Here is a 27,873-nt window from a genome sequence, read left to right on the forward strand (position 1 = left end):
TTGGGTTGGGATATCTGGTTGGCATGGGCAGGTTGGACCGAAGGGTCTGTTTCCATGCTGTACATCTGACTCACTGCTGGGGTGGGTGAGTTGGTGGATTCCCAGGAGATATCAAAACAGCTGGCCATACATCTGAAAGCAGTGAGTTTAGAGGGTGCTGGCGAGTGGAACTAACTGGGTAGTTCTTTCAGGAGAGAGTGCAGTCACAAGAGGGTGAATGGCCTCCTTCTGTATTGTAACATTGTGATTTGAAACATAAAACACCTGATGAGTAGTGCTTCCAAATAAACCTGTTGGATTATAACCTGGTGTTGTGATTTATTTTTTAAACTTTGTTTGACCCCATCCAACACTGGTATCTTCAAATCAATACATTTTGTGTGTGTGAGAGAGAGAACTTAATGCACAAGTGATATAATCACACTTCTATATGAGTGGCAAGTGTAGAGGGAGTTAAGTGGATAGGAGAGTGAAGAGGCTAAGAACCTAAATAGGGCTTAGAAGAGTCTCCCCAGATTGTCTCCACAAATCTGGCAGTGAGAAGCCATTAACGTTTCAGTCTGTGACCTTCCAATAGCTTTGAGTTCTGGGACGGATCATCGACTTGAAATGTTAACTGGGTTTTTCTCTCTACAGATGCTGAGTTTTTGATCTTGTTCTGATTTCCAACAGCTGTAAGATTTATCTGTTGCTCCTGAGTTATATGGTGCACCACATTATAGGTAGTTATGGATGTACCCTTGTTAAAAAGGTATTTGGATTCTAAGCAGCTTCAACAGAAGTAAGATGTCTGTTTTTTTTTAAAATGGGCTTTGGGTCAGCTGGTGTTTGCTGGCCAGTCCTTTTGTTTAGCAAGGATGTGAACATATGAAGATGACATGTTGGCTCAGTGGTTAGCGCTGCTGCCACCACCAGGAACCCAGATTCGATTCAACCCTTTGGTGTCTGTCTGTATGGAGTTTGCACATTCCCTCTGGTCTGTGTGGGTTTTTTCCATGTGTTCCAGTTTCCTCCCACCATCCAAAGATGTGGGTTAGGGTGGATTGACCCTGCTAAATTGCCTTGTAGAGTCCAGGGGATTTGTACGCTAGGTGGATTAGCCATGGGAGATGCAGGGTTGTGGGGATAGGGTAGGGTGGGAGATGTTATGGGGTGAGATCCGATAGACCAAATGACCTGCTTCCACACTGTCGGGAGTTTGATTCTGAAGGTGCAGAAAAGGTTCACAAGAATCGTTCCTTGGAACTTCAGGGAGGGGAATCGATTGAGGGATGGTCTGCTAGCCTTGATGGAGAGGGCTGAAATGAGGTTTTCTTGAGGCACTCAGTAGTGATGGGTCTAGACAGATTTTTGAGGGAAAGCTGAACCAGAAGGTACTGACTGCAAAGTGATTGCTACAAAAAGCAAGGATGACATGGAAAAGCTCTTTTAAAAGTGAGTGGTTTGAGTTTACAATTGTATGTGACCAGAGGCAGGTTTAATTAAGGAATTGGAAAGGAATAATCTCCAAAACAAGATTAGTAGGGTTGTGGGAGAAGGACATGAAAGTACTCAAGATGGGCTGAATAGCCTCCTACTCTCATTACCATAGTGATTCTAGTTCAGTTAATAACTGAAGTGCAGATAATATCAGGTTTATCAATGTACCAACTGGGAAGTGGGGAGAAAGGAGACTAGAATTGAAGATGCAACTTCTCCTGTGTATAGGAGAAAATGAGGACTGCAGATGCCGGAGCTCAGAGTGGAGAGTGTGGTGCTGTAAAGGCACAGCAGGCCAGGCAGTATCTGAGGAGTAGGAGAATAATCAACGTTTTGGGCATAATCCCTTCCTCAGGAATGGGCACTTCAAAGGTTTATGCCCAAAACATAGATTCTCCTGCTCCTCGGATGCAGCCTGATCTGCTGTGCTTTTCCAGCACCACACTCCCAACCTGTGCTGTGTGTATGTAGGTCACGTCAGAGTGGTGAAATATTGAGGCCGACTCCCCAGCTGATCTATCTGTGGAGTGCTAAAGAGTTCCTGCACCTACCTTGTCTTTCTGGCCTTGGGAAACTTGATATGTTTCTGATTTTTGAGGATTATTGATCACTTGATGTGCTGAGGGGTCTTGGCATCTACATGTGAGAAGGATGCTTCTCTCTCATGAAAGAGCCTAGAAAAATGTGTGTGTGTGTGTGTGAGAAGCACAGCAGGTCAGGCAGCATCCAAGGAATAGGAAATTCGACGTTTCGGGCATAAGCCCTTCATCTGGTTTGAGTCACTGATAAAGACCAACAGCTTGTCAAAAGCAGATGCTTGTTCTGTTTTTTTGTCATGAACTTTGGGAAAATATAACAGATCTGGGAGGTATTGCTGGAACTCTGGTGTGTACACTGAACAGATTTAGGAATAAGGTTGGGGGAGGAGGGGTGAATCAAACTCTCTGTACTTAATGTCACTCATTTTGAGGTTTTTTTTTCTTCATTCATACACTGGATGTGGCCAGCATTTATTGCCCATCCCCTATAGGGCAGTTGAAAGCCAACCCTATTGCTGTGGGTCTGGAGTCACATGTAGGCCAGAGCAGGTAAAGATGGCAGTTTCCTTCCCTAAAGGGCAGTAGTGAACTAGGTTTTGTTTTTTGAGTCAACAATGGATTCATTGTCATAATTAGATTCTTTATTCCAGATTTTTGTTAAACTCCAATTCATGGCTGGATTTGAACCAAGGTCCCAGAGTGTTACCTGGATCTTTTGGATTAATGGCCCAGTGAAAATATCAATAGGCTATTGCCTCCTCCCTAATATTGAATTTCAGTTAATTGGCAAAATAAGCAATACTAACTTGATTTATACAGCACCCTATTCTACTTCAGTGTAACATCCCAAGCTTGGTAATCATGATTTGGAGATGCTGGTGTTGGACTGGGGTGTACAAAGTTAAAAATCTCACAACACCAGGTTATAGTCCAACAGGTTTAATTGGAAGCACTAGCTTTCGGAGCGAATCACCTGATGAAGGAGCTAGTCCTTGACTGTCACCTGATGAAGGAACATCACTCCAAAAGCTAGTGTGCTTCCAATTAAACCTGTTGGACTAATCCTGGTATTGTGATTTTTTTCAAGCTTGGTAAGTGTCAAATTTTGGGTTTGATACTAATTCTCATGAGAGAGATTGTGGCTGGTGACCAGATTGCTCAGGGGTGTACTAGGAGCAATGGTAGTGACCCTACACTGGCCTAGGAGTCTTGGTTTCAAGTCCCACCTGCTGCAGAGGTGTGTAACCAATTAAAAAGGATTGCACAAAGATGGTGGTCACTGGCTTTTAAGGGCCAATGTATCTTTAGAATTGCATGAATTTCAGATTTTAGGGTATTGTCAGCCTGAAGGTGATAGCTTCCCTCATAGCTATGTTGTAAATTGTGACTATCTCTAATGCACTGCCCGAGTCCTTAGTAGCTGCAGACCCTGCTGGTAAGCTACAATTAACCCTTAATTCCGTAATGTTACCATTTCGCACTTCTATGCTTTTACATTTCCTCTTCCAATGTCTGCCTGTTCTGCCAGCCTGTTGTTCATTATTTATCTCCATTTGCCATCTGCAAATTTTGGAATTAAGCACTTGTTTCTGCAACTGAGTCACAGCAAAACATGCCTAAGAATTGTGATTGCTGTAACTGTGCAGTTGGTTAGAAAGTTATTCAGGGTGGTGTGTGCACATGGCATTTAGCAAAGGTAGACAGTAACACTTCCTGATGAAAGGCTTTTTGCCTGAAATGTCTTTTTTTTAAATTTTCCTGCTCCTCAGATGCTGCCTGATCTGCTGTGCTTTTCCAGCACCACTCTAATCTAGACTCTACTGACAGTGCCTAACCCCTCCCCAACATCTCAAACAATCTAGACCATTAGAACTTTTTTTCCCTATTTTTTAAAAATTTACTTTTTTGCTCTGGAGGCAGTATAAACTGTTTTTGAGCCGGTCGGGAAAGACTGGGGATTTCTCTCTCCAAAGAGAAGACTGAAGAGCTTGAGATCTTTGAGTTGAGAAAGGGTTTGTTGTATAGAAGCGTTGAAGATCTCAAGAGACCTGAACTAGGAGTCATCAATAGAAAGTTGTCATCAATAAAACTCCAGCAGGAAGTTCTTCGTCTGGACAGTAGTGAGAGGGTGATACTCATCACGTGGAATCATTTGAGGTGAATAAAATGGAGCCATGTTAAGAGGGTGTTGGATGAACACAAGGGAAAAGGATATGCTCAGGGATGAGAAGCAAGAGACTAGTTGGAACAGAACAGCAGACCTGTTTATACTGTAAAAAAAATTATTACAATCACTGAACTTCACAAATTCTGCAGTACTTTTTTTTTGGTGAAGGAATTATGTAAGATTTCACACAAACACAACAGTCTTTGTTTTACTGTCTGATAGACTAAAATCAGCATTAACTAAATATGATGTACTAACTCACTCGGCTGAATAGCTAGCTGACAACAGTGGGTTCAGTTCCCACGCTGGCTACTGAGGTACCAGTAAGGACTTTCCTTCTCAACCTCTCCTCTCTTGCCTGAGGCATGGTGACCCTCGGGTTAAACCATCCCTCCGGGCTGCTGCATGGTCCAGTAGGACAGTGGTGACTTTTTTCCCCCCCCACTTTGCCCACCTGACTGTGCTGTTCCTGAACCCCCCTCACGCACAAAAGTAACCGACCCTTCCAACAGTGCACACCCCCTCAGCTCTAGACTGAGGGTCAGTAAAGATTTTGAAGTTGAACAGCTACCCACTGCCTTAGATTTAACCAATCAAGTTTCTCTTTCTGCCCTGATTCACAACAATTACTGGGATATTTTTATATCTTCTGTGGTGAAAACAAAAACATTTGTTCCTTACATTTATCTTTATTATCTACTAACACCCATTTTCACTTCTGTGAAGAAACACACAGTTTAACGTTTTTCCTTTTAAAGACATTTAAATGTGTATTGCTATTGGTCATCATGGTTATATGACATCTATTGTGGTGGAGGACAAAGTGAGCTTGGCAGCTGAATGACCCGTTGATTACTGGAGCCAGCTGGGAGATTCACTTTGGTCACATTTTACTGCAAATCTAAAACTGCATTGCACCCACTGTGCTCTATATGGCAACTTGTTCTGTGTTTCAACAACTTCACATGACATGGCGTGATACAACTTGTGATATTTTGGCTTCCGATTTTTGCTCTAGGTTGTATACTTCATTCCACGTTCCTGAGCTCAGGGTGTGCACTTCATCATCCAAATCATGTTAGATGTAGTGAAATCTGATCACATGTACATTTTATCACCAGTTGTTTTTGTTTGAAGTATGTCAGGAGGCTGATTTTCTGCTCGAACTTTGACTTTGTCTAGCTGGGCATTTGCTGCTGTAATTTTTTTGTGAAGAAAACTCTCTATGCCTTTCAGATTGATGAGAAGATTGTGATGTCTCTTCTCCCCCCCCCCCCCCCCCCCCCCCCAAACCCAATGAGTAATCTGGCTGCAGGCATCAATACTTTTTTTTGTTTTGCCTTAATTGGAATGCGAAAAGGTGAGCTGCAAGTCTGGTCTGATTACAAAAACCAATAAAGTGACTCACCAATTTTAACTGAGTAATGTCGCTTTGGATTAACTCAGCTGAAGTTATAAAAGCAGATAGCAAGCATTCATTTAAATGTCTTTAAAAGGAAAAACGTTAAACTGTGTGCTTGTCCACAGAAGTGAAAATGGGTGTTAGCAGATAGCAAGCATTCATTTAAATGTCTTTAAAAGGAAAAACGTTAAACTGTGTGCTTGTCCACAGAAGTGAAAATGGGTGTTAGTAGATAATAAAGATAAATGTAAGGAACAAATGTTTTTGTTTTCACTACAGAAGATATAAAAATATCCCAGTAATTGTTGTGAATCAGGGCAGAAAGAGAAACTTGATTGGTTAAATCTGCAGGTTCACCTTTTTGTTAAACTTTCGCGGATGTGGGTGTTACTGGGCGGCACCATCCCTAATCGCCCTGGAATTGAATGCCTTCCTCAGCCACTTCAGAGGGTGCTGCTGTGGGTCTGGAGTCACGTGGAGGTGAGTGTGGCAGATTTCCATCACTAAAAGACACCACTGAAGCAGGTTGTACAAAAAAATCAAATGATTTAAACATACCTGGAATAGAAAAATAAATCTTACCAGCTGCCCTCGGATTTTAAACCGGATGCCCCAAGTATTCACCTGGGTCAATGGATTACTAGTCCATTGGCATGGCAAACCATGCTACAATCTTTGGTTTTTTTTAAGAAAACTTTTGGCTGTGTACCTAAGTAAGTAAAAAGTTTGTTTTGCGAGCTGTACAGACAGATCATAGCAAACTAGGGCCCACAGATCTTAGGGTGCTTAGACAGCAAGACACCAGGTTATGGCTGCACAGGATGTGCACAAAACCAGATCAACACTAGCAGGTCAATGTTATTTGAAGTTAAAGTCCATTTATCAGTCTAACAGCTGGGAATAGGCTGTTCCTGAACCTGCAGGTGCACATGTTCAGGCTTCTGTATCTTCTGCCTGATTTAGAGATTGTAGGAGATCCTTCCTGGGGTGTGATAGGTCTTTGTGAGCAGCCTTTCCCATAGCAGTGAGCCATGTCAATGAAGTCTATGGATGGAAGGTGAATTTCTGAAGTTTCTGTGGCACTGTGCACATCACCTTTTGTAGTTTTCTTATGGTCTTGGGCAGAGCAGTTGCCATACCAGGTCTTTACACGTGGTTTCAATGGTGTATCTGTAGAAGTTGGTGACGTACCAAATGTCCTGAGCTGCCTGAGGAAGAAGAGGTGATGTTGTTCCTCTTTACCGTCACATCTCTGTGGGACACCCAGGACAGGTGGTTATCATCACTCTGAGGAACTTGCTCTTACACCCCCCTCTTTCCCCCCCCCCCCCCCCAACACACACACACAACCTCCACTCTGAGGTAGGTGAGGGTGTGTTCTCTTTCTTTTTTCTTTCTAAAGTCAATGATCAGTTTTAGTTTTTGACGTTCAGAGATTTGCTGTCATTACATCACGCCACCAAGCCCTCCTATCGGCCTGCTGTATTCTAACTCATTGTGACGTATCCGTCCTATCACGCTGGTGTCACCATGAAATTTACAGATGGTGTTCATTTGGAATTTGGCGACAGAACCATGGGCATACAGTAGGGGGTTGAGGCCACCCCCTTGGGAAGGGGGCCGGCTCCAGTTTTGTTGTGCTGGAGGTGCCGTTACCACCACCTCTGCAATCTGTGGGTCAGAAAGGGAAGGATCCAGTTGTAGGAGGCGGAGCCGTGACCTGGGTCTGAGTTTTGAGTAGTCTGGAGGAGATAATGGTGGTGAAGGCGGAGCTGTAGTCAATGAGCAGGAGTCTGACTAGATGTCCTTGTTGTCCAGATGTTCCAGGGATTAATGCAGGGCTAGGGATGTGGCATTCACTGTGGACCTGTCCCATGAGTAAGGGATGAGGCAGACTGGGAGATGAGTTGATGTGGGACATAACCAGTCTCTCAAAACACTTCATGGTTAGAGCCACTGGGTGGCAGTCAATAAGGAATGTTGCATGAACTCAAACTTGTGTATTCCATTTATGAACAAGATATTGTCATCTAGGAAAAAAAAGAGAACATTGGCTCCGTCAATCCCCTAAACTGAACAGATTCTAGTTTCCTTATTACTTTTTAAATTAACCCCAACACTACCAAACAGCAGCAGCACTTATTTATTCCCCAGCACCTATGTTGTCTGTGTGTGGGTGTCGGACCCAGTGAAGAACAAGTGCAGAAAACTTAACTGTTCCACCACCAGGAAGAAAGGAAACACCCGAGTGGCCAGTGAGACGAGCAATGATCTTCTCGTTAGAGGGCAATGCTGAATGATCAGAAAGTGAAGAGGAGTGGGGGGGTAGTGGTGTAGGAATTAAATCAAAATAGAATCTGAGGGGGAAATAAAACACACTACTTGCAGTCCCCATCTCTCCCTGAGAACCTGAGGTGTTGGTGGACAGTGTGCTCCTTCTCTAGAGACTCCTGGGCACAGATGTAACTGTGGAAGAGGGGCAGGCAATTGGCCATAATGACCCCCTCCACAGCCCGTGACCTAGACCTGATTTTGGTTTGGTCAGTTCCAGGAGCAGACCTATGAAGAGGTCCTCTGACCTGCCCTCCCTGCTCTGCACTGGGTGACTTTCATCACTTTTAACCAGGCAGTTGGCTGAATAAATAGTCAAAGTGTACTTACAATTGGTACAGTGGAAATACCAATGTTATGGTGTATCAGCTTATTTTATTCTGACAGCACATAGGTTCCTCTCCTGTGGAGCAGAGAAATCTCCACTGGGTCCACTGCACCAAGAGTGTAAAATGCAGGTATTTGGATGACTTTCTCAGTAAATGGCAACACTCTGTTCACTTTCTGAATTGTTTGCTGCATCTTTTTTGTACGCTTGAACACCAAGGTCCTTCAGCTTGAGCTGAGGAGAAATGTCTTCACCCAGAGAGTGGGGAGCTGGTGGAATTCTCTCTCTCTCAAAGCAGTTGAGGCCAACCTACAGAGCTGCCTCCAGAAGGAGTTAGATATTGTTCTTGGCCTAAAATCCCCAAAGGTTATGGGGGACAAAAGGCGCTGCTACTCCAGTGCCATGGACCCTGGTTCGATTCCTGCCTCTGGTGACTGTCTATGGAGTTGGCACATTCTACACGGGTTTCCTCCCACACTAAAATGTGCAGGTCAGGTGAATTGGTTATACTAAATTGCCTGTAGTGTTCGGGGATGTGTAGGTTAAGTGCATTAGTCAGGGGTAAATGTAGAGTAATAGGGTAGGTGGAATGGGTCTGGGTGGAATACCCTTTTTTTGGAAGGGTCAGTGTGGACTTGGGCCAAATGGCCTGATTCCATGAAAGTGGGAATTGGGGAGGGATGGATGATCAGCTGTGATCCTATTGAATGGTGGAACAGGCTTGAAGGATTATATCACCTACTGTGTTTCCATCTCTGAGCTCTGCAATCTTTCAGCATTTAGTTTTTTAAAAATTATCCCAGTTATCATGGACAACTTCCCAGCTCTTTGCCCACTCACTGAATCAACGTTATTCATAGCTTTGTCCTTTTCACAATTTCCTTTCCTGCCTATCTTTGTCAGTTATCTCTCCTGCCCTTCACCCTATTAAACCTGTTTAGTTTCTAACATCTGTCTGTTCTGATTTGACTTAGTGTTATGAAAGCCAAGGGCTGAAATAAAAATAGTACTGAAGCAACTCAGCAGGTCCAGCAGCTTGTGTAGAGACTGAGGAAGAGTTAGTGTTATGAGTTCAATGTGACATCTCTTCAGATTTGGTATTGGCCCCTGGTATCTTTATTTGTAGATAGTGCCAGTCCTCAAACGTTCACTTTGTACCTCTCTACACTGCTACAGACACATAGGACACACTGTGTCAGGCTGTGTTTGTCTGCATTCTTTTCAGATGACATGGCAGAATTTTCTTCAGAGTGCTATGAACCTTGGAAATAGGTCAAGAAGTTTGTGGCATCTCCACTTTGGAATATAAGGCCATGACAGGCTGATAGTTGGGGCTGTGATATCAAGGAAAAGGTGGGACAGTGGTATTTGAAACCGGAAGTCTGTGATGATTGTATGACAAAGTTCAACAGGGCTGAATGGTCTACTGTTGCTCCTGTTCCTTGAGTAATTTCCACATTTGCAGTTTATTGCTGTTTGAATCGGTTTTTTGGGGTGGGAATGGAAGGAAAACTGCTCACCAAGACACAAGGTGAGACTTTCCTTCTGACAGTGAGGGTTCAAATGGAGGTCATCTGTCGCCTCACCTTGAGATCTGCTCCTTTAACAAAATTTTGGATATGTTTTCAATCGAACCCCTTCCCCATTTTTAAATACCATATTCAAATCAAGACCTAGCTTCAGAATCTCGCTTGTAATTGCCTCGAGTACAATCACCCATAATGTAAAGTGCGTCACAATTTCCTCAGGAAAAGTGGCCAACTGACCTAACTTTCTGAAAATAATATTTTGTCTTTTTAAGGAGCGAATTGAGAGTTGGAAAGATGTAGGGAGGAAAGCCCCAATCTCCGGATTTGGGGAGTAGCAGGGAAAGGCAAGTGATGGTGGAGCGATTTAGAACTGGGGAACGCAGGGGATGTCTGTTTTTGAAGTCTGGCAGTCACTTGTGGCTGACCTTAACGTCAGCGCCCACATATCACTTACAATACACCACAGGAGTGAAAAACAAACTTTTTGTAGAAAGTGAGAGCTGCAGATGTTGGCGAAGTCAGTGCGGTGCTGAAAAAGCAAAACAGGTCATGCAGCATCTGAGGAGCAGGAGAGTCAACACTTTGGGCGTAAGCCAGTCATCAGGAATTTAAACTTGTTTTGCCCATTGTGTTAAGTACAAGTTCTGGCTGAATGGAGGTGATCATTTTGCTTTCAAGAGATTCCTAATTTGATCAAGGAAAATGACAACTTCAGTCTTATGCCTTATGCAATCCTTCATCTGAACATTACCATTGTGTCATTTTGCTCAATGTTTTCTTTCCCCCCATTTATAATAAACCATGTTTGTCTTGAGGCAGTGGTGAGCTGTGTTCTCCCAGCTGCCACTTGTATTTCTCCGGCACTTGGCAGATACCAGTAACTGGTGCCTTGTGCAAATAAGCCTGGCATGCGCAAGAAGGGTGTTTTATCCCTGCAGACAGCTGCTGCTGGAAGGAGCGTTTCTCCTCTCTGAGGCCACCTGTTAATGAGCATCTGGTTTCTGTCTGGCCAGACAGCATCACAATAGAGCAGGGCAAGGCCATAAGGTCATGTCATAAACCTTCCAGGAATATGTCCAATAAAGTTGGCAAACCCCACCCCCACCAAGTTCCGTTTTAATTGCATGCTTTCTTACAAATTTCTCCAGAGAATATTCAGTGAAAGAGGAGGTGGTGGGAGATTTCAAAATGAGCAATGAGGCATTTTTCAAACCTAAGCTTTTTGCATTTATGTAGTGCCTTTAAGAACTTGAGACATCTCAGTGCTTCCCAGTGTAGCTCCTGCTGTAATGTAGGCAAGGTGGCCATCAATTATTATTCCATAAACTGCAAGGGGATGATCCAATCATCTCATCTGAAAGATGTTGACCATCCCTCAAATTTCTTCAAGTTTGCTGAAGAGAAGTGTTTCAGGAGCTGTTTGCCTCTTGTTCATCAGGGAAATGAAGGGTTTTTTTAATGTGTTTGAGATTTTTGTTTTTTGCCTTTTTTTATCAAATGGAGTTTGTTCCTTTTTTTTCTTGTTTTGCAGATGTTCTCCCCTTTCTCCCCCCTCAAATACCCCATCGGACCAGATAATCTAGTTAATTACCTCCTTGTTCTTTGTCAGAGCTCAGTGTTTCCTGTCTGACTACAACTCTTTTTTTTGAAAGGTGCTGAAGCAAAACCTGCAATAATGAGATGATTTATGAGGCAATACCTGTGATGTAAGTTTATCTTTGTGCAGCATATGTTAAAATTGGAGTATCTGTATTGTAATCCTCCCTCTCATGCAGATCGAATTGAATTCAAACTTGGAAGATTTCAACAGATCACATTATTTGAGAACAAGACATTTGTTGTCTTTTTGTCAAACATTCCTGTGGATGTGACATTCATCATCATTCAAGTGCACACCAAATATGTTAATACACTTCTTTCCTTTCATAAGGTATGTAAATGTGTATTGAAAATTCAACTCTTGACTGCTTTCCAACTTGTTCTGTGCTTTGGATTGATGTCTCAATTTTTTTCCCTTGCCCCCTCCCCCACCTCCCAACGCTAGTTTCCTGTGTGTCTTCGCCCTGTGATTGTGTTCAGAGCTCTATCCTAACTCTCTCTCCAATCCTGTTCATGTGTTGACTCAAACTTTGTTTCCAGATTCACTGGTACCTCCATTCAGTCTTTTTCCAAATTTCCTGTGGTGTCTCTGGAGAGTGAACAGAGAGAAACCCTGAATGAATGGTGTATTTAGAATATGCTTTGAACCATAATTAGACAAACTTAAAATTATTGAACCTTTGGTCCAGGATATGCATTTGCTGGCATAGCTCTAGGCTGCAAGCCCTGATCTAACTTTATTATGTAGTAGAAATGCCAATTTCCAGTGTCTGACTAAACCATCACAAACTTGCCTTTCCCTATTGGCAGTTGTGATCGGAGACGACCCAAACAGCTTTTCAGCCATTACCTTCTGCAGACACCTCTGTAGCTGCAAATCACACTGCTCTGTTTTTCGGCAAAATGTTCTTAGCTATGCAGCTAAGGTGCAAACATTTTGCCACAGCTCCACTTTATACTCCTTCCTAATCACAGTTTTGGCCGGTCTTGGTCCTTCTGCTATTTTAAGACCTGTAAACTCCTTTGTTTAAACAATGGTTTAGTCTGGGAAAGTCACACTAATTTGATTCAAAGCTTAACTTCAATACAAAGCCTTGCAAAAATCAAGTGGAAACTTTCTAAGCATGTAGAACAGTACAGGCTTGATTTTGTTGACCTTTTATCTTAATCTGAAAGATTCAAACTAACCCACATACCCTACATTTTACTATCGTCCATGAGTCACTTTAAATATCCCTAATGCATCTGACTCTTCCAGTGAATTCCATGCACCTACCACACTCTCTAGGAGAAAGTGAGGACTGCAGATGCTGGAGATCAGAGCTGAGAATGTGGTGCTGGAAAAGCCCCCTTTGTGATAGCCATCTTGGCTCTGGCTATCCACTGTATCTATGCCTCTCATCTTTATACATCTTATCAAGTCACCCCTCATCCTTCTTCCAGAAACAAATTGTTTTAAACTCCCTGGGCGTTATTTAAGGGAATAAATCACTGGTCATGAGCTGAAAGGTGTTTTTGTTTTGGACTCTATTCCTGCCAGTGTCTACATAACTGGCCTATATCTGCCAATGTAGGAGACACGTGTAATCAGTGACTGGTACTTGGTGAGTTAGGATAGAGGCAGAGTTCTGTGTGTTTGTGATTTCCAAACCCTCAGCAACGTAGCTCAGTCACTTCAGGAGGCATTAAGAATCAGCAAGTCCATCCCTAATTGCACTTGAGCCCCCCACCCCCCCCCCCCTTCCAAATTGTGGTCTTGTTAGTGTGTTGAGAAGTTGCTTCTATCCACTGGAAAGTTTAGAAATTCTTTATCACTCAAACCATCAAGGTCGATGAGTGAGTCTGGTGCTGGAAAAGCGCAGCTGCTCAAGCAGCATCCGAAGAGCAGGAGAATCAACATTTTGAGCATAAACTTTTCCTCAAGATTCCTGATGGCTTTCCTGCCCCTCAGATGCTGCCAGACCTGTGCTTTTCCAGCATCTGCAGTGCTCTCTTCAGACTGTCAAGGCAGTAGCTGGAATAGTTCCCAATGTCCTCACTAACTTAGAGGACAAACCCTATGAAAATCTGGGCCATTTTTAAGTTATAATCTTTTTGGTTTTAGGAGCATGAGAGCAGGAGTAGGCCATTTAGCCTGTCCCACCTTTTCAGTTGGATTACAGCTGCTGCTCTCCCAATGCCACTTCACCACACTTTGTAATTAGTGACCTCTCTGCTTCTACATTGAGCCTTTCTCAATGGATCCTCATCTGCAGCAATCCAGCTTGGAGAATTTACCATCCAGAGATTGACCAATCCCTCCTGATGCAGGAGATGACCACCCGGTCCACTGTATCTGAATCTGCTCCTCAAACAAGCATCATTTTGGCACCGGGTAATGTCCTACTTTCTACCCATTCCCTTACACAATATTTCTATCCAATTAATCAGTGTGTCTCTCTCTTAAATGATTTCAATTGAACCTGCCTCCTCCATATTTCCAGGCTGTGCATTTGAAACCCTAACTACCTGTATGATTTTTGTTTTTCCTTTTGCATCATCTGCACACTATTTTAATGCTCTGCCCTTCTCATTCGTTGTTACTTTATCAGTGGGATCACATCATCACTATCTACTTTATCCAGCCAGCTCATGATATTGGAAGTTTCATTCTCGTTGCCTTTTTCTCCAAGTATAACAGTCCCAATGTATCCTTACCACTGAAGTTTCTCATTCCTGGAACAGTTCTTGTAAGTCACTTCTGCACTCCCTTTCCAATGCATTCATATCCTTCCTATAATGCAAACCTACAACTGTGCACCATATTCCAGCTGAGAATTTACAAGTGTCTTATTCACCATTTTGAGGAAATCCCTCTATTTCAATTCTAAAGAGTCTGCCTCTTATCCAGAGAATATTGTCCCATGCTCAAGAAAACATCCCATCTATACTCACTCTGTTGTAACCTGATTGAAAGATGTGTGTGTCTAACATTGCTTTTAAAATGTCAATTTCAGATTACTACAAGAGAAACTTCAACTGGTCAAGACCCTGCCTTGCTGCAAAGTCTAAAGCCAGAGGAGACTGCGTTGATGTGGTATCTACGAACACCAATGGACAACACCTCTGCTATGTCTGTCATTCTCCCGTACAAAGCAAGAGGTTGAACTATCTCATTCCTGTATCGAACCAGTGACCTTTTGCACACGTCCATTTTGGTTACATTGGGGTCTTGACGTGATTGCCCAATGAGTCTTAATTCTCTCCCATAATCCATTTTTTAAAATGTTTTTGTGAAGCTGGGATGCTTGTGATGGTCTTATTTGCATGAATATTTCACCAGCTGTGCCTGTTCTTACAGATCTGAAACAACAGGTTTGGAATAACTTTGGTGCCCAGAGGTGTGTTGGTTTAGAATGCTCACTTTTTAAATAGAGAATTGGTGCCATTCTTGTACGTGTGATCTGATGCTGACCTTCTGTAGGACTGCCTTTTGAACTGAAGATATTTCAAACTTGTGGTGATCTTGGTTCCTGTCACTGTATACTGGAAGCTAATGAGCATTTTGTTTTATTATCAGATTTTTTGGCATCCCCTGTATTTTGTTTTATCCTATAAGCAAATGGTTGGGTTAGTGTTGCCATCAGTTTCCAACCCCCCCGATATCTTCTAATCAACCTGTACATTGTTGTTGTAATACAACTTTGGAACTCATGGGATTTGAACTCTGAACTCTGGTCCCCCAGTCCATAGGCAAGGACCCCACCATGAGACACTCCAATCCCCCTTTCTATACTAATCTTGGGTATGTCTCGTAATACAGAAATGTCAGGTGGTGATTTCTGTACTAACTTCCAATTGCCTTCAGCAGATCCTGTCCCAGGTGGATGTAGCATGGCATCTGATTTGACAGTTGATGCCCGTGTGCACTTGCAGTACAACCTGTATGAAGCCACAATAAGTTTTGCACCAGCCAATGTTGGATATGCAAGGTAATGTTCGAAGCAAAAATGTTTCTGATGTTCTGCATTTTATTTTTCGATTCTTCTGAAATGGAGCCATTGTTGCAAGTTTCTCTTGTGAAATAGCAACAATATAATGTTTTGAAGATGAATATCGTGTGCTCATCAAAATATCCATATTGTGGCACTTCTTTAGTACTGCATTGCAAAACTCTTTGTGTTGCTTCCTGACCCTGCAGTGGGATAAGAATCACAACCACTGTGTTGCCCACTGAGCTGTGGCTAACATCGTTGTGTTTGATTGCAGTTCAAAAGCTTACTGTTTTTGAGTGGGAAATCTAAGTCTTGAAGATAAAACAAGCCTTTTTTCGATTGGTTTAAAGACTGATTTTTCTTGAACTGGTTGAGTGTAACTGTTGGCACAAATGGGATTTATTCAGGTGCTACACAAATGTGGAATTATGTCTCGGTAATTATTGTTTTGATTCTGTGTGGTTGAATACAGTCTGTATTAGCCTCTTGCAAACAGCAGGGATTGAACTTCATTTAATCATTTGAGATGTGAACCCTCAGACTTGGCATTGGGCTGGCAAGAAGCTTCTGTTGTTTGACATCCAATGTCTTTTTGGTCTGACTGCGGTTACTGGAAAGTACCATTTGCAACCCCACTGTACATAATGATCCTACTGTCCTTATCAGAACATTGCCCCATTTGTGTGTATGGTACATCAAACTATATACTGGAAGGACACAGCATCTCAAAATGAGGGTTGCAAGGTGATGGCCTCGTGGTATTATTGCTAGACAATTAATCCAGAGAATCTGGGGATCTAAGTTCAAATTCTGCCATGCTAGATTTGAATTCATCATTCGACTACAGAATTGATTTCAACATGAGGCAGATTGCCCCATGACATTCATCATGGAATGTAACCAAGGGTAAATACTGTTAACAATAAACCCGTTTCATTGAGTTAAATCTACTTTTTTAAATGGAGAAAGACTGCAGTAAGCTAGGAACAGTGTGATTAGGAGTGCTCACTCACGAATCATACAAAGCTAGTGTCTGAGTTCAGTGGGTAACAGGAAAGGTAAACGGAACATCAGCCTTTTTCAAAGTGTGTGCAGTATAAAATTAGGTTTTTATTATAGCTATTTAGTTTTTTTTTAAAAAAAAGGGCACTAGTCAGCCCTTAGCTGGAATATTGTAAATGGTTTGGGGCTTTTTTTAATTTTATGGATCTATTTGGCATTGGAGTCAGTCCAGAGTTCACTCAGCTGTTAGCAAATACAGAAAGCTTTCCTTTTTAAAGAGGTGGAGTCTTTTGTAGTTCAACCCATTTGAAGTTTGAGAATAAGAGATCTGTTATAACGACCAGGAGGAGGCCATTCAGCCCCTTGAGTCTACTCCTCCATTTAATATGAACATGGCTAGTCTTCTGTCAGCCTCCACTTTCCTGACCACTCGCCCAGTTCATTAGCGCATTACAAATGGAGAATGAGGCAATAGACAATGTCCCAGCAGCCACCACACCAGATCCATTACCCTCAAGTCCTCTATCCTCTGCTGCCCCTTTACCCTAAGACAATGACCTTTTCAAACCAGATTGCCCCCACATAAGGAAATATCCTTTTGTCAATCCCCTTTGAGCAGTTTAAAAAGATAAATAAAATGCTAATCTCTAGTAAAATGAACTTTTCACCTCTGGAATTAATCCAGTGGACCTTCTCTGAACTGCCTCCAATATAATTTTAGAGCATAGAATGTAACAGGCCAATCAGCCCTCAATGTTGTGCTGACCTTTTATCCTACTCTAAGATCAAACTAACCTATGCCCTTCATTTTACTATCATCCATGTGCTTAAATGTCCCTAACTCTACTACCGCTGTTAGCAGTGGATTCCATGCACCTACCTCTGACATCTCCCCTAAACAATCCTCCAATCCCCTTTAAATTGCCTGCTTGTGATATATATTTCTGCCCTGGGAAAAAGCCTGACTATCCATGCCTCTCATCCTGTACACCCCTATCAAGCCTCCTCGCCCCTCCTGTCCAATGAGAAAAGCCCTAGCGTGCTCACCCTCTTCATAAGACATGCCCTCCAGTCCAGACAGCATCCTGGTAAATCTCCTCTGCACCCTCTCTAAAGCTTCCACGTCCTTCCTAATTGAGGTGACCCAGAACTGAACGCGATATTCCAAGTGCAGTCTGACTAGGGCTCTACAGAACTGCAGCATAACATCATGGCTCTTAAACTCCATTCTCCTGCTAATGAAAGCAAACACTATCATATGCCTTAACAGCCTCATCAACCTGGGTGGAGAAAGTGAAGATTGCAGATGCTGGAGATCAGAGCTGAAAATGTGTTGCTGGAAAAGTGCAGCAGGTCAGGCAGCATCCAAGGAACAGGAGATTTGACGTTTCGGGCATGAGCCCGATTCCTGAAGAAGGGCTTATGCCCGAAACATCAAATCTCCTGTTCTTTGGATGCTGCCTGACCTGCTGCACTTTCCCAGCAACACATTTTCAGCTCATCAACCTGAGTGGCAACTTTTGAGAGGATGTGGACTCCAAGATCCCTCTGTTCCTCCACACTGTCAAGAATCTTACCTTTAACCCTGTATTCAAATTTGACCTTCCAAAATGTATGACATCACACTTTTTTCTCCCCTGGTTGACCTCACTGTGCTGCCACTTCTCAGCCCAGTCTGCCTCCTATTAATGTCCCATTGCACCCTACAACAGTCCTCTGCACTAGCATCCACTCTAATTCTCCGGCCTTCATGTCGTCAGCAAACATACTAACATACTTCCACTTCCTCCTCCTAGTCATTTTATAAAAATCACAGCAGAGGTCCCAGGACCCATCGTTATGGAACACCACTGGTCACTGAGCTCCAGGCTGAATACTTTTCATCTACCACCACCCTGTCTTCTATGGGCCAATCCATTCTGTATCCAGACACCAATTTCCCTGTATCCCATGCCTCCTTACTTTCTGAATGAGCCTACCATGGGGAACCTAATCAAACACCCTGCTAAAATTCAATTACACCACATCCACTGCTCTACCTTCATCAATTTGTTTTGTCACATCCTTGAAGAACTCTAAGGCTTTGTCACTGTCTAAGGAGCTTAAAATTGTACATAGATTCTCATGAGTTTCAGTATGTTTGCAACAAGTATTGGGAAGACCAGACCTCATCTCGAGTACTATGTGGAGAGATGGAGTGTCTAGGACCAGAGAGCATTGCCTCCAAATAAGAGGTCACCTGTTTAAAATAGATGAAGAATTTCTTGGATAGCGAATCTGAGGCATTCTTCTCTGCAGAGGGCTCTCTAGACTGGGTCATTAATTATATTTTAAGGCTAAGATATTCAAAGGAAATAGAGGAGTTATGGGGGGGGGGGGGGGGGGCAGTGCAGACGGTGGGGGGGAGAAGGTAGGAAAGTGAAGTTGAGGGTTATTGATCGGCCACGACTTGTAGATGCCGATGTACACTCCAGTACGACAATGTTATAAATAACACACCAGGTTATAGTCCAACAGGCTTAATTGGAAGCACTAGCTTTCGGAGTGCTGCTCCTTCTGGTGGGTGTGGAGGCTACACTTGTAAGACAGACTTTATAGGCTATAAAAGCTAGTGTTCCAATTCGATCTGGACTATAACCTGGTGTTGTAATTTGTAACATTGATCAGCCATGATCTCCCTGACAGCAGACTCAATGGGCTGAGTCGCCTACTTCTGTTCCTATACCTTTTATAGCATTAATTGCTTTTGGTCTCCCCCAAACAGGTTCCCTTCCTTTCTCAGTCATTTACTTACTAATTATTTGAAAAGGTCAATGGCAGAGTGACAACACTCTGGCCAATTTCTGAATTTTTAAAATATCATCAATTCTTGGAGCACCAGTAAATGCAGTGCACCTCTGTACAATCCTGCACCTATCTCCAGCTGTAACTTGGTTTGAAACCACTGCAACGATCAGTGAGTTGGGTGGATGGGAATGAAACCATCTTTACATGGTTCAGATTGGTGCTCCCAGTTCCCTTTTTTTAAATACAACTCTCAATAAAAATTGAGATGCGTAGATAGGGTTAACAATGTTTCCTCTTGTTGAAATACCTAATACTTAAGGCGAGAGGGGTGGAAATGGTTGGTTTTAAGAGGGGTAGGTGTGTGGAATGCTCTGGGATGGTGGAGGCAGATACGACAGGGCTGTTGAAGGGACTTTTGCATAATTGTGTGAATATGCAAGGAATGGAGGGACATGAGCTGAAAATGTGTTGCTGGAAAAGTGTAGCAGGTCAGGCAGCATCCAAGGAGCAGGAGAGTCGACGTTTCGTGCATGAGCCCTTCAGGAAGGATTTGCAGTCCTCACTTTCTCCAGTGGAGGGGTATGGACCAGGGAAGGCAGAACGGATTAGTTTAACTTGGTGTCATGTTCGGCACAACATTGTGGGCCAATAGGCCTGTACTGTTCTGATTTATGTCATTGACTGGAGGAAAGGTGATGAATGGGTGACTGCCTGTCTTTTCACAGGGGAACTGTTCCCCCATTGTGTGACTTTGCTGAAGAGCCCACGTTGAGACTGCAGTATGATGTCTATCAGTATTTCCTACCAGAGGCTGATCTGACTGAAAAGCTCCTCTTTGCCTCCCTTCAGAAGATGGCGAAGGTAGATCATGTGGAAACGAATGGAGTCAAGGTACAAAATGTTTCCCATCCTCATTTTCCTTTGAGTGGTGAAAGATTGTCATAATAGGCTGAAGATTTTGAGTATGATTTCAATGCATGTTTTCTTATGGATAATCGGAATGTGTCTAGACATGCCAATTCTTAACACTGATTTTCTCTTGGTAGAACGTTCACAAATCTCCAATATAAATATTGGATATCTTATGAAGTGTACATGGTGTATCCTGTACAGATGTCTCCCAGCCACCTTTTTCATCTGTTGGAGTAACCACAATTTGGAACATCTTTAATATTGCAGATTGAAGTTAATTTTTCAGATGTGAGAATTGCAAGTACCCACAAGGCTTACCTTTTTATTGTCTATCTCTTATTACCCTTGAACTGAGTGGTGTTCTGTACCGTTTTGGGGGCGGGGCATGTTTACTTTGAATCAACTACATGGCAATGGGTCTGGAGTCACATGTAGGCTAAATAGCAGATCTTATTCCCTAAAGGACATTTGTGATCCAGATGGGTTTTTAACAATAACTGCTGACTAGTCTGTTTGTTATATGGAGAAATAAAGTAGGAGTAGGCTATTCGGCCCTTCAGGCCTGCTGTGCTATTCAATGATTTATGGATGATCCTCTATCTCAGTGCCCTATTCTCAAATCCTCTCCATACCCCTTGTTAACTTCCATGTTTTAATACATTTATCAAACTCCTTTCTCGAATATACATGTGCACACGTGCACATCTTCTCTCTGGAGCAGATCCCATGAGATGATCCACCTTTTTTTTTGAGGAATACAGGGCAACCTCAATTATCCCAGTGTTGATAATCCAAATTTTGGATTATCTGAACAAGATCACAAGGTCCTGATGCTTAGCTAAACTGTTCTCTGAACACTTGACTATCCAAACAAAATTATTCCCCATCTGTGCCTTTTTGGATAATCCACAGTTGCCCTGTATTTCCTCATCTCCATCCTTGATGGCCTACCCCACATCCTGAGGCAGCTTCCTGGTAGTTCCCTTCCCTTCCCTTCCCTTAAATGGAATGTTGGCCTTTATTTCAAAGGGAGTACAGTGTAAAGGTAGGGAGGTTTTTGTTATAACTATAAAGGGCACTTGGCCTGAGGCTGGAATACTGTAAATGGTTTTGGGGCTTTTTTTTTTAAAGGAAAGATGTATTTTGGCTTTAGAGGCAGTCCAAATAAGGTTCACTTAGCTGTTATCAAGTATGTGGTGCTGGAAAAGCACAGTCGTTCAGGCAGCATCCGAGGAGCAGGAGAAATGATGGATTAATCTTCACTGGATTAATGTGGGAGCTTTAGCGAGGGTGCAGAGGAGATTTACCAGGATGCTGCCTGGACTGGAAGACACTTCTTATGAAGAAAAGTTGAGGGAACTAGGGCTTTTTTCATTGGAGCAAAGAAGGATGGGAGGTGACTTGGTGGTGGTGTACAAGATGATGCGTAGATAGTCAGACTTTTTCACTGGGTGGAAATGGCTGTCAAGAGGGGGCATAATTTTAAGGTGGTTGGAGGAAGATAGGTTCTTTACTATCACAGCCGGCAGTGCATTCCATGCACCCAGTACTCTAAAGTCAGATACATTAGGGGCATTTTAAGTGACTGCTGATAAGCATATGGAAGATTAATACAATCAAGGGTATGTAGGTTAGTTTTGATTTTAGAGTAGGATAAAGGGCAGGTACAACATTGAGGACTGAAGGGCCTGTACTGTTCTATCTAAAACTGCCTTGGAATCCAAATAGACTACACCCAACAGGTTCTCCCTTTTATCTATTCTACTAGTTACATTTCAAAAGATCTAGATGATTAGTTATGCACAATTTTCCCTTTCCTTAAACTCTTAACTTCACCTAATCCCATTACCATTGGTGAAACTTTAAATACTAGATTTAGTAACCCAACTTCAACTTTCATTAGATACCATAGTGGGGTTTGAACGTGTGAACCCAAGGTAATAGCTTACACCGAGAGAAAGTGACATTTCTCTTGACTTTTTTGGATTAACCAACCTCGCCCAGTCTGACCTACACGTAACTCCAGTCTCACGGCAATATGGTGGATACTGAACTGCCCTCTGGGTGATTAGTGATGGAGAATAAAGGTTGGCTGGTTCAGCGTCATCCACATTGTATAGGTAACTTTTCTATTAAAAAAATTTGAACAAATGATGTAACTTGAAGTATAATAAAAACAAACTCCATTTTTTTTCTTTAAAAGAAAAATTGAGCCAGAATTCTGGAAAGTCTACAGCTCGAATCGTTGTTGGAGAATGTCGTCATTCTGACTGACCACAAGGTCACTTCCTGAGTGCCCTGTGGTTGTGCTGTGCCATGATCCATTTTCACAGAATTTCTATTTTCCGTTTTTTCAGCTTTGCAGTCTGGGTGCACGAGATAAGACGAGTGTAACAGTATCATCCATTCCTGGCCAAGGGGTGATTTATAATGTTATTGTAAAGGATCCGGAGATGAAGACATCGGCAGCTTATACTCCAGCTCACACCTACGGCTGCAGTTTCACAGAGAAGCTGGATAACTGCTATAGTCTGAGTAAGCCCATCTCACCAATGGATCTTCCCTCTTGATCTCCCGCACTTGCCTGGTGTACTAGGTTGGTGGAGAAAGTCCTGCTTTTAGATTTTTAACAAAAGACCGGAGTGGAACATAGTTTTAGTGGTTCATGTGTGGAATGAACTTCCTGAGGAAGTGGTGGATGTGAGCACAGTTACAATCTTTAAAAGACATCTTGATACCCAAGTGAATAGAAAGGTTTGGAGGGATATGGGCCAAGCGCGAGCAGGAGGAATTAGTTTAGTTTGGGATTGTTTGGCATGGACTGGCTGGACCGAAGGTCTGTTTTCATATCGTATAACTCTATTGATGAGGTAGGACCTAGGGATGTAGAACCAATAAGGTGCTATACTGGCTGCTGCATTTCCTACAATGTTCACACAGCTAACTCCAAAACCGGCCTCCTTTTATAATACTACCATTTTCCAGTCCAATCCTTCCTCCACTGGTGGTGGCCAACTTTAAAGTTTTCAGAATCTCTTGTCCTACGTTTCTGGGGGGGCGCGGAGGAGTGTGCGCGCCTGCCTGCACCAGTCCCCTTGCCCCAATCCTTCCTGTTTTGCAGCTGGAGGGGATATTGGTCAGTGTCCTGCCAGACCTTGGCCCACCTTGTACCAGCTGCTTTGGGGCAGTGCCCCACTGTCGGGCAATGCTCACGATCAGGAAGCAGGGTTCTGACGGATGAAGATCCGTGCTCCACTTTGGTAACTGGTGTCTGTATCCAAGTGACGAAACAGTATTGAATTGTGGCTGTCTCTTTGTTGTCCCGAACTTTGATCGCAGAGACTAATTTGATCAACCACCCTGGATTTCAAGACGTTGTCCCCAGCTGGGACACTTGCCTGTTACAGGCACACACACACATAGCAGGTGAAGTATAATGTGGTTAAACATGAGGTTATTCACTTTGACAGCTAACACAGGAAGGCAGATTATTATCTGAATGAACATTGAACCTGATAAGTATCGAAGGTTGAAACATAAATTTGTGATCAGTAAGGGAATCTGGGTTTATGGGGTGGGAAAGTGGAGGGTTATCAGGTCAGCTGTAGTCTCATTGAATGGCAGAGCAGACCTGATGGGCTGAATGGCCGCCTTCTGCTCCTATGTCTTTTGTGCTTAATCATGGTGTTCTGGCTGGGCTCTGGTTTTCACAGGGCAGTAAATGGATTGTGGATCAATAGGGTATTGGTGTAGTCAGGCATAGAGATGCATACATCTCAGACTCTCCGTGAGATGGGCTCAACCCCATTCTGTTTCCTTATGGAAGGCAAACACAGATGGTGGAGAAACTGTGTTTTATGGAGTGAGGGACAAGTGTTTCTAGTCCTGTGACATTTTAGAATCCAAGCATGATAGAATGTTGTAGTGGTTCTGTTCGCCGAGCTGGAAGTTTTTGTTGCAAACGTTTTGTCCCCTGGCTAGGCGACATCATCAGTGCTCTGGAGCCTCCTGCGAAGCACTTCTTTGATGTTTCTTCCGGTATTTATAGTGGTCTGTCCTTGCTGCTTCCGGGTGTCAGTTTCAGCTGTCCGCTGTAGTGGTTGGTATATTGGGTCCAGGTCGATGTGTTTGTTGATGGAGTTTGTGGATGAATGCCATGCCTCTAGGAATTCCCTGGCTGTTCTCTGTCTGGCTTGCCCTATGATAGTGGTGTTTTCCCAGTCGAATTCATGTTGCTTGTTGTCTGCGTGTGTGGCTACTAGGGATAGCTGGTCGTGTCGTTTCGTGGCTAGTTGATGTTCATGTATGCGGATTGTTAGCTGTCTTCCTGTTTGTCCTATATAGTGTTTTGTGCAGTCCTTGCATGGTATTTTATAAACTACATTAGTTTTGCTCACGTTGCTCATGATAGAGTGTGGTGGGATTTATATTGTTTTTAAAAAGGAGGGAGGAATAATGGAGGAGACCTGGGATGGGATTATAGGGTGGAAGAGTTTAAATAACAAGGACATCCTGGTGCAGGTGTGACTAAAGCTGGCAAAACTATAAACTGAAGAGGACAATTTGGAACTCCCAGAAGAACAAGTGAGTGGAGTGGACAAATAGGTGGTGGACAAAATTCAAAGCAGAAAGTGAGGTTTTTATTTGTAAGAACATTGAAAGACTGCTTAACAGGAGGTGCAGGAGCGGAGGGAGCTGGGTGTCAGTGTCGCAGATCATTGAAGGTGGTAGGACAGGAGGTGAGAGCAGTTAATAAAGCACGGTGTCCCTGGCTTTGTTAATAGGGGCATAGACCGCCAGGGCAAGGAGGTGGTGCTGAACTTGTACAAGACACAGGTTAGATCTCAGCTGGAGCATTGTGTACAGTTATGGGAGCTACATTATGGGGAAGCTGTCAATGCATGAGCGCAGAAACCATTTACAAGAATGGTTCCCGGAATGAGACCCCCCCCCATTGAGGATCGATTGAAGTTGGCCCCCTTCTTGGAAAGGGGAAGGCTGAGAGATTGAAGTGAGGTTTTGGAAAATCAGTAACTTCACATCAAGGGGGTGGGGAGGCTGAGTGTCAGCTAGCTCAATTGGCTAGACAGCTGGTTTGCAAAGCAGACACTAACAGCATGGGTTCAATTCCTACACCATCTGAGGTCACCATGAAGGACTGTTTCCCCCTGCCTCCCGGTTGTTACCTGAGGCAGAGTGACCCTCTGGTTAAATCACCACCTGTCATCCCTCTCGTGAAGACTCTGGAAGTTTCCCCTTTCCTTAAGGTCTGGAATGTGTTGCCTGAAAATGCGGCAGAGGCGGGTTCAATTCAGGCACTTGAGGGTATTGAAGGACTTGGATTGAAATAATGTGTGTGGTTATGGCAAGGGTTAGGAGGGAAAGGAGACTGGCTGGCTGTGGGGAATGATGCTTAAGAGCCAGTGTGGGCACGATGGGCTGAATAGCCTCTCCCACTATAGTGGGAATGATGGTTTCTGTAAAGATTTAACTAACACTTCAGAATGTGTAAATGGCAGCTGTGCTTATAATAAATAAAAACAATGCAGGCTGGCACTTGGTAAAAAGGATCAAAATGGTATATCGAAATTGTCAAACTCTGACCAGGAGGTGAAGTCCCTGTGTTTTACTGAGCTGTGGTTCCCACTGGTCACATTTCGGGCGATTGTAATTAGCTGGTGCCCTGATATGTTCTGATGAGGCTGCTGGCGATTTACCACGTTTAATGTTGGGCACCACATTGTTACTGGTATATCTGGCATTTACATATCTTGTGGAACTCTGCAATTCTCTGTCCTCTAATGAGATTCCGTTTGTCTAGAGCGAACTTCAACAAGAATATTTCTGGTTTCTGTTGGGCTCGTTGGATTATTTATTTGCTTCTTTGGGCATCGCTACCTAAAGACGGGTGAGTTTTTATTGGAGTGCCCTCCACTTTTAACTGGCTGGTATCTACTGGGCATAGATAGACATCTTCAGTGTTTTCACTTTTACGGATATTTCTAGTTGTTAGTTGTCAGTTGTATTTTAATTTTGTTTCCCCAGATGGGGGTAATTGATCTGAGCAATTGACAGTGCCGTTTATGTCTGTTTTTTTTAAATTTTACTGAAAGAAACCTACTCCTAGTGACTACATTGGGGTTTAGGAAGAGATTTGCCAGGAATAATCCCAGGATTTGGAGGTTTTAGTGGAATCTAGAACATTTTTCCCCTCCAGACAGATTGGAGGAGGAGATGGAAAGGTGCTGGAGGAGATTGAGAGACCATGGGAGCAGATTGGGGGAGTGCAGAAGGGGGTTTGGGGTGTTGGTGGTGTGTGAGATCTATCTGGATTGTTTGTCCCTCTGGGTGTATTTCTGAACCATCAAGATGTGCATCTACAAAGATGAAACGGTGGTTTGTTTTCAACTTCCCAGCTTGTCACTGTAAAACAGTGAGCTGTGGAGACAATAATCTCTCTAAGCATGTTCCTCTTGTATATCCTAGAATTATTCTTCTTTGGATTCCTTCTGGTGGGATTTGTCTCCTTTGTCCTCCTGACCCAGAGGAGTGCACTGCATTATGATGGTAAGTGATTGGCCAACTCACGAGTTTCTGATTTTTTTTTTGCTGCAATGTCTGGGAATTCCTACAAAGGCAGCATTTGGATTAGATTAGGATATGTTTTAATAAATGAAATATGTGGAATCTTGTGAAATAACAGGCCAATCCTAGAGGCACGTGACACCAATAGACTTAAGATTTTTTTCTTGAAGGTAACAACAGACTGAAAAGGCCATTTTGGCTTTCTGGATTTCAAGAGGTTTAGTTTTTTTTTATTAATGGAGGACAGTGGTGTTTGTTACATGACCTTCCTTCCTGTCAAATAAACTGGGGTCTGCTCCTGGGCCTGGCCAGGCTGACTATAAACCAGTTCAGTGGGCCATGGAGGGGTCATCTCCAACTGCCTGCCTCATGTGTTTGCCCGGGTGCCCTTGGAGAGGGAGTATGCTGTACCCATCAATATGCTTGTTCTCTTTTAGAGGTGGGCATTGCCCAGGGGATACAGTGCTTTATTTTCCCCCTCCAACCCCATTTTTGATTTAGCCCCTTCACCCTCCACCTTTTGGCTTGCATTATATAGAAATGGTTGACCCACTGCTGTGTCTACTGATGGTGGATAAAGGTGGGGGAAAGAAAATGGGGGAGGTGGGGGAAATAAAATTGTAGTGATGTTTGGTGGGCAATTCACTCAGTTGTGAAAAAAGTGAGGACTGCAGATGTTGGAGTACCAAAGTTGGAAAAATGTCATGCTGGAAAAACTCAGGCCAGGCAGCATCGGAGGAGCAGGAGAATCGACGTTTCAGGCATAGGCCCTTCAGGAATGAGGCTGGTGTGCCAAGCAGGCTGAGATAAAAAGGGAGGGGTGCTTGGAATACGATAGGTGGAAGGAGGTGAGGGTGATAGGCTAGAGAGGGGGTGGGGGCGGAGAGGTCAGGAAGAAGATTGCAAGTCAAGAGGGTGGTGTTGAATCCGGGGGTTGGGACTGAGATAAGGTGGGGGGGGGGGGGGGGGGAAGGAGGGGAAATGAGGAAGCTGGAGAAATCTGCATTCATCCCGTGTGGTTGGAGGGTTCCTAGGTGGAAGATGAGGCACTCTTCCTCCAGGTGTCGTATGGTCAGGGTCTGGTGATGGAGGAGGCCAAGAACCTGCATGTCCTTGGCAGAGTGGGAGGGGGAGTTAGTGTTCAGCCACGGGGAGGTTGGGTTGGTTGGTGCGGGTGTCCCAGAGGGGTTCCCTGAAACGTTCTGCAAGTAGGCAGCCTGTCTCCCCAATGTAGAGGAT

General features: G+C 43.5%; 1 protein-coding gene across 2 annotated transcripts in view; it reads left to right on the forward strand.

Moving 5' to 3' along the window:
- tm7sf3 (transmembrane 7 superfamily member 3) overlaps window positions 1–27,873 on the forward strand; it is a 41,465-nt gene that overhangs the window by 1,417 nt on the left and 12,175 nt on the right. Inside the window, exons 2-8 of one of the 2 annotated variants that reach the window (XM_060839209.1) lie at window positions 11,551–11,705; window positions 14,371–14,515; window positions 15,222–15,345; window positions 19,863–20,028; window positions 22,407–22,584; window positions 25,871–25,957; window positions 26,536–26,616. In XM_060839209.1, the coding sequence (XP_060695192.1) occupies window positions 11,551–11,705; window positions 14,371–14,515; window positions 15,222–15,345; window positions 19,863–20,028; window positions 22,407–22,584; window positions 25,871–25,957; window positions 26,536–26,616 (936 nt within the window). The remainder of the gene's footprint in view (window positions 1–11,550; window positions 11,706–14,370; window positions 14,516–15,221; window positions 15,346–19,862; window positions 20,029–22,406; window positions 22,585–25,870; window positions 25,958–26,535; window positions 26,617–27,873) is intronic. The other variant, XM_060839210.1, reaches the window with a different exon arrangement.

Source organism: Hemiscyllium ocellatum, chromosome 19, assembly GCF_020745735.1.
Source record: "Hemiscyllium ocellatum isolate sHemOce1 chromosome 19, sHemOce1.pat.X.cur, whole genome shotgun sequence".
NCBI lineage: Eukaryota > Metazoa > Chordata > Chondrichthyes > Orectolobiformes > Hemiscylliidae > Hemiscyllium > Hemiscyllium ocellatum.